The 12,933-nt window shown below is 47.1% G+C and overlaps 1 protein-coding gene across 2 annotated transcripts in view; it reads left to right on the forward strand.

Moving 5' to 3' along the window:
- The first annotated feature begins 3,868 nt into the window (after positions 1-3,868).
- The window catches only part of DCAF15 (DDB1 and CUL4 associated factor 15), a 37,311-nt gene continuing 28,246 nt past the window's right edge, over positions 3,869-12,933 (forward strand). Inside the window, exons 1-2 of one of the 2 annotated variants that reach the window (XM_089652641.1) lie at positions 3,869-4,250; positions 7,150-7,247. In XM_089652641.1, coding sequence (XP_089508767.1) covers positions 4,164-4,250; positions 7,150-7,247 — 185 coding nt within the window. In that variant the 5' untranslated portion in view covers positions 3,869-4,163. The remainder of the gene's footprint in view (positions 4,251-7,149; positions 7,248-12,933) is intronic. The other variant, XM_089652642.1, reaches the window with a different exon arrangement.

Here is a 12,933-nt window from a genome sequence, read left to right on the forward strand (position 1 = left end):
ATTCAGGTAAATGCTTGCCTACAGCAAACTAATTCTTTACTATCAGCAAATTGTGTAAAAAAAAGAAAAAATATTGATCACTTCCCCAAAGTAGTACAATGTTACTATGGTGACATTATACTACTTTGGTCATAGTGCAATATGAAAAAAAATCTTAAAAAGAGAGAAAAAAAGTAATAAAGAATTTAAACTAATAAAAAAAAAATATATATTTTTTTTTAATACTGTCATCAGTCTGTGTCCCTGATCACTGCCATGCCAGTTATATGACGCTGTACTGCACTGGTGACAGTATGTAAAAAAAAAAAAAATAATAGTGAAAATTATTTTTTACATTTTTTAATTTTCCGAAAAATTATGACAAAAAAATTACAACTTCAAAAAACTCACCATGCCTCTTATGAAATACGTCGGACTGTCTACTCTGCAAAAAGGGGTCATTTGGGGGATATCTGTACTGTTCTGACATTTGGGGGATATCTGTCCTATCCTGACATTTGGGGGATATCTGTACTGTTCTGACATTTGGGGGATATCTGTACTGTCCTGACATTTGGGGGATATCTGTACCGCCCTGACATTTGGGGGATATCTGTACCGCCCTGACATTTGGGGGATATCTGTACCGCTCTGACATTTGGGGGATATCTGTACCGTCCTGACATTTGGGAGATATCTGTACCGCTCTGACATTTGGGGGATATCTGTACTGTTCTGACATTCTTGGACCTCAAGAAATTAGATTGGCTGTCAGTACTTCAGGATTGATCACTGTTTGACCATAGTTTGTGAACTCTATAACTTTCCTACAAACTAAATAATAAATACTAATTTGGGTTATTTTCACCAAAGACATGTAGCAGAATACATCTCGGCCTAAATTTATGGAGAACAATTATTTATTTGCAAACTTTTATAACAGAAACAAAGAAAAATGTGTTTTTTTTCAAACTTTTTGGTCTTTTTTTTGTTAATTTAGCAAAAAATAAAAACCCCAGCGGTGATTAAATACCACCAAAAGAAAGCTCTAGTTGTGTGAAGAAAATGATAACATTTTAGTTTGGGTACAATGTTGTATGACCGCGCAATTGTCATTCAAAGTGTGAGAGCGCTGAAACCTGAAAATTGGCCTGGGTAGGAAGGGGATGAAAGTGCCCGTTATGGAAGAGGTTAAGGGTTTCAGACGCCTGCAGGCGGGGCGGGATCTTAGGGTCATGTGACTGCCATGATTCGCGGTCACATGATTGGGAAAGGTCCAGATCACAAGAGATCGGGACCTTTCTGTGAGTACCGGACATGTGTGCTGGGAGCGCACAGGACGCGCGCTCTCAGCACATGTTTTTCTTAATTGCACGCAAATATGTGGCCGCTCAGCGTGAAGGCCCAGACACCGGGAGGCCAAACATCTGCATGCAGCCGGCGCTGAGGTTAAAGGGAAACTCTGCCATATCTGGGTGCTACCACAAGAAATGGCCTGGTGATGGGGGGGGGGATCCTCCGGAAGGCAAGTGGTTAATTTAAAAGTGTTCTCCAATCTCAGTTACAGTGGGTGTGGTCTCTCCCATTCACAGTGCAGACTCCTCCCACTCCCCATGGAAGCAGTGGGCTCTCTGCAGCAGTCCAGCACTCCTCCTGCTGAATCATCCACTCAAGCTGACACAGAGCAGAGGATCAGCAGAACAATCCGCCGTCCAGCATTTCCAGAAGACCAGCCTGAATATTATTCTCATGATGACTGGATTCTTCTCCATCCCTGAGTGCACAAGATGGGGCCCGCCGGCCCTCTGCCCTGAGTGCACAAGATGGGGGCCCGCCGGCCCTCTGCCCTGAGTGCACAAGATGGGGGCCCGCCGGCCCTCTGCCCTGAGTGCACAAGATGGGGCTCGCCGGCCCCTCTGCCCTGAGTGCACAAGATGGGGCCCGCCGGCCCTCTGCCCTGAGTGCACAAGATGGGGGCCCGCCGGCCCTCTGCCCTGAGTGCACAAGATGGGGGCCCGCCGGCCCTCTGCCCTGAGTGCACAAGATGGGGGCCCGCCGGCCCTCTGCCCTGAGTGCACAAGATGGGGGCCCGCCGGCCCTCTGCCCTGAGTGCACAAGATGGGGCTCGCCGGCCCCTCTGCCCTGAGTGCACAAGATGGGGCCCGCCGGCCCTCTGCCCTGAGTGCACAAGATGGGGGCCCGCCGGCCCTCTGCCGAGTGCACAAGATGGGATGGGGGCCCGCCGGCCCTCTGCCCTGAGTGCACAAGATGGGGGCCCGCCGGCCCTCTGCCCTGAGTACACAAGATGGGGCTCGCCGGCCCCTCTGCCCTGAGTGCACAAGATGGGGCCCGCCGGCCCTCTGCCCTGAGTGCACAAGATGGGGCCCCGCCGACCCTCTGCGTACGGCCGGCAAGCTGTTAGCACCAGTTAGGCAGCAGAGTGCTGGGAGCTGGAAACTGTATATCAGACCAGGGCTGTGCAGTGACACCAAGGAAATAAGATGCCATTCATTTACATCTATACCATGTAATAAACCAAACTCCTCTGAAATGGACTCAACACACTCCACTGTGTCCAGAACCCCATGCAGCTGAGAGCTGAAACACGCTATGGGGGGGGGGGGGGGGTTAAAATTCACAGTTATGACCACCAATGCAGTGGGGTTGGGTGATTAGATTTCATTGTGGGGGGAGATAATGACACCACTTCTGGGGACTATGGTCACATCCACTGACACCAATGCTGGGGTTATTATTGTGTCCACTGACACCAATGCTGAGGTCATTATTGTGTCCACTGACACCAATGCTGAGGGTTATTATTGTGTCCACTGACACCAATGCTGAGGGTTATTATTGTGTCCACTGACACCAATGCTGGGGGTTATTATTGCATCACTAACAAGAATGCTGGAGATTATTCCACTGTTGGGTTTTGTTTCGTCCACTGACACCAATGCTGGTGGTTATTATTTAATCCACGGACACCAATGCTGGTAGTTATTATTTCATCCACTGACACCAATGCCGGTGGTTATTTCATCCACTGACACCAATGCCGGGGGTTATTTCATCCACTGACATCAATGCTGGGGGTTATTATTTAGTCAACTGACACCAATGCTGAGCGTTATTATTGTGTCCACTAACAAGAATACTGGACATTATTTCATCCACTGACACCAATGTTGTTTTTTTTTTGTTTACTGACACCAATGCTGGGGGTTATTATTTCATCCACTGCCACCAATGCCGGGGATTATTATTTTGTCTACTGCCACCAATGCCGGAGATTATTATTTCGTCTACTGCCACCAATGCTGGGGGTTATTATTTCATCCACTGCCACCAATGCTGGGAGGTATTTCATCCACTGACACCAATGCTGGGGGTTATTATTGTGTCCACTGACACCAATGTTGGGGATTATTTCATCCACTGACACCAATGTTGGGGATTATTTCATCCACTGACACCAATACTGGGGGTTATTTCATCCACTGACACCAATGCTGGGGGTTATGATTGTGTCCACTGACACCAATGTTGGGGATTATTTCATCCACTGACACCAATACTGGGGGTTATTATTTCATCCACTGACACCAATACTGGGGGTTATTATTTCATCCACTGACACCAATGCTAGGGGTTATAGTACTCCTTATGATACAGTGCAGATTATAATGCATTAGAAGCCATTTATATGGAGGGGGCAGTGCTATTGGGTGTCCCCTCTGGAAGTGTGGGGGGGCCACATATGAGGCCGTCTATTATGGGCAAGTTGCCCGCCATTACTCTGTATCTGGGCTGCTATTGGCCTGTCCTTCTGAGCATGCTCAGTGCCTGGCTGTCACGGTCACCCATTGGTTGAGGTGCAGAGTATGAGGCTGGCAGCCTGGACAGATCACACACATATGTGAGGAGAGGACACGACGCTCCCCACACTGCGCCCAGCTCTGCAGCACGGAGCCCACGCGTCTGCGGCGTTTCCATGGGACCTGGTCCCTCCCCCCGTCGCGCTGATTGGTCAGAATCTCCTGCAGGACAAAAGTCGGCGTCAATCACACCGCGGGAACTTCAAGTTCTCCTTCCGCCAATCAACGCGCGGGGAACGCCGGGACCTGACGTCACAGGAAAGGAGGGCGGGATTGGTTGCCGGAAGCGAAGGCACCGGCGGGGAAATGGCGCCGAGCTCGAAATCGGACCGGGGAGCTAGCCGGAAATGGGGCCCCCGGGATCATGTCATTCGACAGCTGGACCGTGTGAAGGTACCGGGAGGGGCGGGTCTGGGGGGGACGGGGCAATGCTGAGGGCGGATGGGAGGTGTTATTACTGAGGGGACAGGATTACAGAGACCGAGAGCGGGGGAGCAGAGCGGGTATATAGAGGGGGAGGGGCCGGAGTGGGATTATAGAAGGGAGGAGAGGGGGATACAGAAAGGGGGAGGGACCGGAGAGTGATAAGGGACGGAGGGTGGGGTGTAACTAGGAGAGGGGGGGCTGGAGTGTAATAATATCACAGAGGAGGGGCTGGAGCATAAAGGGGAGGGGCTGGAGCGTAATAATTGAAGGGGGTGGGGTGTAACTAGGAGAGGGGGGCTGGAGTGTAATAATTGAAGGGGGTGGAGTGTAATAATATCACAGAGAAGGGGGTGGAGTGTAATATCACAGAGGAGGGGGCTGGAGTGTAATAATATCACAGAGGGGGGCTGGAGTGTAATAATATCACAGAGGGGGGGCTGGAGTGTAATAATATCACAGAGGGGGGGCTGGAGTGTAATAATATCACAGAGGGGGGGCTGGAGTGTAATAATATCACAGAGGGGGGGCTGGAGTGTAATAATATCACAGAGAAGGGGGTGGAGTGTAATATCACAGAGGAGGGGGCTGGAGTGTAATAATATCACAGAGGGGGGCTGGAGTGTAATAATATCACAGAGGGGGGGCTGGAGTGTAATAATATCACAGAGGGGGGGCTGGAGTGTAATAATATCACAGAGGGGGGGCTGGAGTGTAATAATATCACAGAGGGGGGGCTGGAGTGTAATAATATCACAGAGGAGGGGCTGGAGTGTAATAATATCACAGAGGGGGGGGCTGGAGTGTAATAATATCACAGAGGGGGGGGGGCTGGAGTGTAATAATATCACAGAGGGGGGGGGGCTGGAGTGTAATAATATCACAGAGGAGGGGCTGGAGTGTAATAATATCACAGAGGGGGGGCTGGAGCATAAAGGGGAGGGGCTGGAGCATAATAATCGAAGGGGATGGGGTGTAACTAGGAGAGGGGGGCTGGAGTGTAATAATTGAAGGGGGTGGAGTGTAATAATATCACAGAGGAGAGTGTAATAATATCAGAGGAGGGGCTGGAGTGTAATAATATCACAGGGGGGGGCTGGAGTGTAATAATATCACAGAGGGGGGGGTCTGGAGTGTAATAATATCACGGGGGGGGGGGGGGGCTGGAGTGTAATAATATCACAGGGGGGGGGGCTGGAGTATAATATCACAGGGGGGGGGCTGGAGTATAATAATATCACGGGGGGGGCGGGCTGGAGTATAATATCACGGGGGGGGGGCTGGAGTGTAATAATATCACAGAGGGGGGGCTGGAGTGTAATAATATCACAGAGGGGGGGCTGGAGTGCAATAATATCACAGAGGGGGGGCTGGAGCATAATAATCGAAGGGGATGGGGTGTAACTAGGAGAGGGGGGCTGGAGTGTAATAATTGAAGGGGGTGGAGTGTAATAATATCACAGGGGGGGGGCTGGAGTGTAATAATATCACAGGGGGGGGGCTGGAGTGTAATAATATCACAGAGGGGGGGCTGGAGTATATTAAGGGAAGGGGATGAAACATGGGTAGAGCATATTGAGGAGGAGCTGAGTATAATAAGAAGGGGCTGGGAGTGGTCAGAGGGTAATGAGGAGGGACCGGAGCGTAATAGAGAGAGAGGAGGGGCCGGAGCATAATAAGGAGAGTGGGCGTAGCGTAATAAGGGGAGGGGTTAAAGTGTAATAGAGGGAGGGGATGGAGAGGGAGGGGGGGCTGGAGTGTAATAAGGAGTGGGAGGCATCAAGGTATAATAAAGATAGGGGGAGAGACCAGAGCATAAGAAGAAAGGGACAGTGTAATATGGGGAGGGGTGTAATAAGGAATTGGGGAGAAGCTGGAGTGTAATAGAGAGGAGGGGCCAAGTGTAATAAGTAGAGGGGGATGGGTTGGGGTGTAATAAGGAAATGGGAAGAGGCTGGAGTGTAATAAGGAGAGGAGGGGCGGGGCATAATAAGTAAATGGGGAGGGGATGGAATGTAATAAGAAGAGGCGGGGTGTAATAAGTAGAGGGGGAGGTGCTGGAGTGTTAGAAGAGGAGGGGCTGGGACATAATAAGGAAAGCGAGGAGTGGCTGAATTGTAATAAGGAGGGGTGGGGTGTATTAAGGAAATGGGGAGGGGTTGGAGTGTAATAAGGAGAGGAGGGGCTGAGCATAAGGAAATGGGGAGGGGCTGGAGTGTAATAAGGAGAGAGGGGGTAGGGGCATAATACAAAGGGGTAGGGGCTGGAGTGTAATAAGGAGGGGTGGGGTGTACTAAGGAAATGGGGAGGAGCTGGAGTGTAATGAGAGGAGGGTCTGGGGTGTAATAAGGAAATGGGGAGGGGCTGGAGTGTAATATGCAGAGGAGGGTGGGGCATAAGGAAATGGGGAGGGGCTGGAGTGTAATAAGGAGGGGCCTTGGTGTAAGGTTGAGTCAGAAGGGGCGGGCATTGACCTCATGACTAGAGCAGTACTACATTGTGGTCACTAGATGGAGGTGAGGAGTGTGGGAGATCCAGATGTCCTGTTAGTGGATACAATGTCTGCTGGAGAGAATTGGGCAGTAAATGTAAGAGGTCTCCTGGGCTCCTCCCCTCCAGTCAGTGTCTGTAATGGAATATTCTACTAGCAGGCATAGAGGACATTCCTCCTGAAGAGGACTATCGGCCCCCTGAGTGTTTCTGGCCAGTCAGGAATGTAGGTAGTAGGATTCCATGGAGGAGGGGCTGTGTGGATGGTGTATATTTGGGATGTCTGTACCAGAAGTCCCCTCCTTGCAGTCACCAATAACATTGTTGTGTATGTGATCCCAGAATTAGGGAAGGTCTCTTTTTTTTTTTTTTTCTACAGATCACAGGTCAGCTCTCCCCTCGTCTGTTTCGGAAGCTTCCACCCCGCCTCTGCGTGTCTCTGCGCAACATCGTGGATGAGGAGTTCCTACAAAAAGGGTAATGACTGCATCGTTCGTAATTCGAACCATGTATGGCCTGCATTAGGCGGCACTGATTGCCAGCACAAATGGACACTATTGGCTGCACTGATGGGGCTACCCTGATCACCAGGACACTGATGATCAGTGTAGATGCCTCCCCTGTGAAATGCCACTTACAGGCTCTCCTCTCCCCCGCCCTGTCGGGGTGAGGAGAGGACTGCCGATAACCAGCATTTCCTATTTACCCAGTGAACAGCTGTGATTGGACACCGCTGGTCACATGGTAAAAGCGGCTGTGATCGGCCCATTCCTTAGTCATGTGATCAGCTGTGTTTGAAGGAAACCGCGATCACAGATTGCATGGTGTGTGTCCCAGGGGGCATGCGGGTCCGTCTTTTGGCTATAGCGCAGTTGGGAACTGGCTAATGTGACTGGCATTTTTGCATTGAAATCATTATGGGGCGTTTTTGAATTGAAGTGGGAGACAATTTTGCATTGAAGTTAATGGGATGTGATTTTACACTAAAGTCACTAGGGGGCGTTTTTGCATTGAAGTCAATCTTAGGTGATTTTGAGGGGTCATTCACTCTGGAAAACTGAGCACATCTTGTGGCCAAAAAAGTAGTATTGCTGCTGATTTGCAGCTTTCTGGTGAGATTGTCTGCAGCCTGACTTGGGGAGTGCCACGCCTAGAGCGTGCCAGATTGGATGTTGCAGGGGTGGTGACCTTTGGGCACTGGGTTCCTTGTGGGGCACTTTCCGGACTCCATTTTGGTATGTTAGCTGCAGAATGCTTTTCATCTGCTGGGCCACCAGCATGGCCTCAGTTCTTGCCCTGTCTGAAGACTCGCTCAGTGTGTAGGCAGGTCAGGCTGAGCATCGAGAACCATTTCATTTTCATTGGTAGCTTCCCTTTTTTTTTGCCTAGAAATTAGTTAATGCCATGGGTGTGAACACTGCTGTCATCCACTAGGTGTCCAGTGTGTGCTCTGCGTTCTTTTCCACCATGAGTTCGCATCTCTCCAGTGCCGCTCTTTCTTCTAAAGAGCCACGTGGAATTTTACTCTTTAATCCATTCCTGCTGCTCACCATCAGTGACTTTAGTCACCTCCAGTTCATCCAACCCCCACCTGCTACCAGCTGTTCGGGTTCCATGCGTATTTGAGGCCTTGGGGACCTCTGGTCTTACCAATTATATGCGTATTGAAAGATGCGCATCTGGTGAGTGCGTATTTTTTACTATTTACCAACACACCACTGGAACGTGAAGTCACTATCAACTCCTGTACCGATCACCTATCACGAACTGTCACCAATTTTATTAACAGACTGGAGTATATACCTTTTAGCGCTGCACTTTTCATATATATGTATTTGAGGCCTTGCCCCTTACCTTGAGCCTTTACACTGCCTTAGAGGACTGCGTTCATAACATCTCTGATCATGGACGCTGAGGGTTGGCAGTCCCGCTGTAGCCTATGGCTCAGCTCACTTACTACCATCAGCTCCTGGGCTTTTTACATTGTGTTTGCTTCTTGGTGCCAAAGTCATCAGCCTGGAATTATGCTGTCCCCTGCTGTTAGAGCCTCTCCTGTCCTCTTGAGTCCACTTTGACTCTGTCAGTTGTGGCTGGTTCCTCTGCCCTCACTGCTGAGGTTTTTACCACACTCATACAAGACTTTATGACCCAGTTATAATGCAGAGGCCAGAAGTGCACTTCCATGCCCTCTCCAGCAAATTTTGTACCTGGTTTAACTGTGGCTTTAAGGAAGGAAACAAACTCTCTTGCGCTCTATGACCCAACCAGGGGTAGATAGATGGGACCAGGACTTGAAAGTTTCCACCGCCACCAGTGGGTATGGGGTTGTGCAGTTCCAAACAAGGCTGGGGAATCCCGACCAATACTGCGAAGCGAAAACAAACAGCGCACAAACTTTGCGCATTAACTCAGTAAACCAAAACTCATTAGATACAGAATAATACTCACAAACAATGATGAATATCAAGCATGTAAGTCCTCAAGGGGACTAAAGATTAAAGCAGCCTGCGTGAATCCCATCATAGGAGTGGACACTCAGGGAACAGCTGACGCGTTTCGAAGAGCATCCCTTCTTCATCAGAGCTTCAAACTGTGGCTTTGGTTGCATTTGACCCAACGGCTACAGAGACTGTCGTCTGATTCTGGTCACCCAAGCCCTTAATTAATGAGCTTACTTCTGAGGAGACGCAATCTTCTACTATTAATGTAATGGGCACCACTCTGAAACTGGAGGATTAGCCTGTTGCTGTACCAGTACTGTTTCTTGTCTCGGGTCAATTAAAACTGCTAAGAGGACAATTCCTCTTCTTCCAAAGTGTCCCAGGAAGACGTCAGCTATACACCCTTCCGCCTGTCCCTGCTGTACTTACCTCCAGGGATGCTGTGCTCACAGTGCCCACACAGCCTGCCCAGCATTCTGGAGATTTGAAATCAGGGTGGATAAAAATCAATGATTTTTTTTTTTTATTATTTAACCACTTCATGTCCAGACACTTTTACCCCCTTCCTGTCCAGGCCAATTTTCAGCTTTCAGTGCTGTCACACTTTGACAATTGCGCGGTCATGCAACACTGTACCCATATGAATTTTGTGACATTTTTTGAGACAGATAAAACTTTATTTTGGTGGTATTTATTCACCACTGGGATTTTTATTTTTTTTGCTATATAAATGAAAAAGTCCAAAAATTTTGAAAAGTTTTTTTCTTATAAAATTGTGCAAATAAATAATATTTCATCATAAATCTTAGCCAAAATGTATTCAGTTATCTTTTTAGTTAAAAAAAACAAATTTAGTTTATAACCAAAAATTATAATTTAAAAAAAAAAATTAACATTTTCATTTTATTTTTTTTATATTATTTGTCTTTTTTTTTTCTTTTCTACATACTGTCACCCTAGCAGTACAGTGTCACCATGATGACACTACTACTTTGGGGGGGGGGTGATGATTTGTTAAAATTTTTTTACACGGATTGCTTTTACACCCATAAAGGCTATAAAAGCAATCATTTCTCCTTCTCTCTGGCTGCGTTCTTGCAGTCATTGAGAACTACTGTGTGAGCTGTGATTGGTCACAGCTTGTCACATGGTACAAGGCTGTTGTGAATAGCCTTGTACTGTGTGATCTCTCTGATCATTCACAGATTTCACACGTAGTAAGCAATGATGTCCAAAGTGACATCTTCCTTATACCTATTCATGTGATCACTGATTGGCCACATGATCGGGACCTCACACAGAGGTCCCGTTTAGAGATCGGTGTTCCATTGTGTCCGGAGAACACAACAGGCACAGATCACGGTGCCGTGCACTCCCAGGGAGCGCGCACAGGCAGTGAATGCAAGGCCGTTAATAAACAGCCAACTGCTCCCGTCTGGCCGTTTATATACATGGGCCAGACTGGAAGTGATTAATTTAGTACCGCGCAGTACCGCGTGCTCCCAGGGAGCGCACACAGTCCAAAATGGCGGGCAGCCACCTGCTCCTGCACTGCCTCTGTCCGGCTGTTTATATACATGGGCCAGACGGGAAGTGGTTAAAGATGTCACCTTTGCATCCACGTTTCCTACTTTCTCTATGGAAATTGGAAGTGCCTTGATAAGTTGTATGCTCTCCCCAAGCGCTTGCAAGCAATGCATCCCTTTTGTGAGGCCCGGATCTAGCGATGTCTCACCTTAGCACGGCTCTTACTCTAAAGGTAGAGGATGTGTCTGTCTTTAAGGACCCAACAAGTTGTTGGAAGTTTTTTTTCCAGAGCTCTGTTCTCACTGATGGTTCCTGTTGTAAACCTAATTCAGACTGCTTTACTCTGGTTGGGCAGAATCCCTTAAGAGATCTAGAGTGCTGTGGTTTGAACTCATGGAGCAGATGGCTTACTTATAGCTGTGATGGCTTGCTAGAAACCTTCTGTCTCATTGCCCAAAGGTATCTTTGGCATATGGCACTTTGGCTAAAGTTCTGGGTTGCGGAAACTTATTGAGAGAAAGGTCACCCATCTTCTTCGGTGGAAGTAGTCTGAAGAGTAGCCTACAAAGTCATCTGACTGTCAAGAAATGTCCCTTTTGGTTTCTCCAGTCCCTTGATGACTGTTTGCCAAATCCTCAGACAAACTTTCCTCCTTTTATAGAAGAGCACTGCTGTTTTCCAGCATAGGGAGATGTCTGTTCAAATTTCTTAGCCTTAGTTTGCATCCCAGATGCCATGTTCCATGGCTACAAAGTAGAGTTTCCTCCCTGCCACCTCCATATTTCTTAACTTGCACTGTTCCTGTGTCTCACACAAAACAGTCGATCAAGTTATTGCCTTTGTCCCTGAGACAGAATAGTTCCATTGATTTTACTCCATTCTGTTTATTCCCAAACTTAAAGGGAGGGAATTGACCCCATCTTGGATCTCAGAGCTCTAGTGTTTACTTTCAAAGCCAAGAATTCCCAATCCTCCAGATCTGTTGTTGCCTCATTGCACCCGAGAGAATTTCTGGCTTCTGTAGATATCAGATGCTTACTTGCATGTGTCTATCTTTCCAATACATCAGTTAATTCTACTCTTTCATGTTGGCCACTTTACTGCTAGTTTGTGGTCCTGCCCTTCGCTCTCGCCTTCCGGGTTTATCGAGGTGTTGTATCCATTTGAAGCCAAAAATCTCCTTCCACAAGAGAAAAAAAAAAAACTAATTCTACAGCATAATCAGTCTTTCAGCAAACTTGATTTCCCTATACTAATGTTACTGTATAAAAATAAAGTCCAAAAACCAAAATCCAAATAAAGTCCCAAAAAAATATTAATTCATAAAAAATCTTTATCTTCAATTTCTCAATTCTTCATATCTTCAAACCACTTTTGTGATATACTCCAAACAAAGTCTTCATATACCTCAAAGAAAAAAAAACTCAACATGTGTATTATCTCCAAACAAGTATATTAAAACGTGCCACACGTGTTTCATGCAGATAAAACTGACGTGCCACCGCAACCGTGAAACAAAATCCCTCTGCCTTAGGTATCAATCCACTGCATACCAATAAGAGAAGTGCATAATTACCCTCAGAATAGTATCAGGGGTCTGAATACTTATTTCCAACCTTTTTGTTCCTTCAGCCTTTCCAGCCACTTCCCACAGACCTCATAAACAGACCAGGGATCAGTATGTGTCATAAAAACTCATAACACTTTATTGGTATATATATTGGTATGCAGTGGATTGATACCTAAGGCAGAGGGATTTTGTTTCACGGTTGCGGTGGCACGTCAGTTTTATCTGCATGAAACACGTGTGGCACGTTTTAATATACTTGTTTGGAGATAATACACATGTTGAGTTTTTTTTTTTTCTTTGAGGTATATGAAGACTTTGGAGTATATCACAAAAGTGGTTTGAAGATATGAAGAATTGAGAAATTGCAGATAAAGATTTTTTATGAATTTAATATTTTTTGGGACTTTATTTGGATTTTGGTTTTTGATTTTTGTTTTTGGACTTTATTTTTATACACTAACATTAGTATAGGGTAATCAAGTTTGCTGAAAGACTGATTTGGTGATATATGTACTTCAGGGGAAGGACTGTAAAAGTGACTTGGTGGGGTGTCCTAATTAAAGGATAGTGCTATACTTAGAACATAAGTTCTACAGCCTCCATTTTGAGACTGTCCAACTGTACT

Source organism: Staurois parvus, unplaced genomic scaffold (genome assembly GCF_062004578.1).
Source record: "Staurois parvus isolate SC_StPar_1 unplaced genomic scaffold, SC_StPar_1.0 ptg000689l, whole genome shotgun sequence".
Lineage (NCBI taxonomy): Eukaryota > Metazoa > Chordata > Amphibia > Anura > Ranidae > Staurois > Staurois parvus.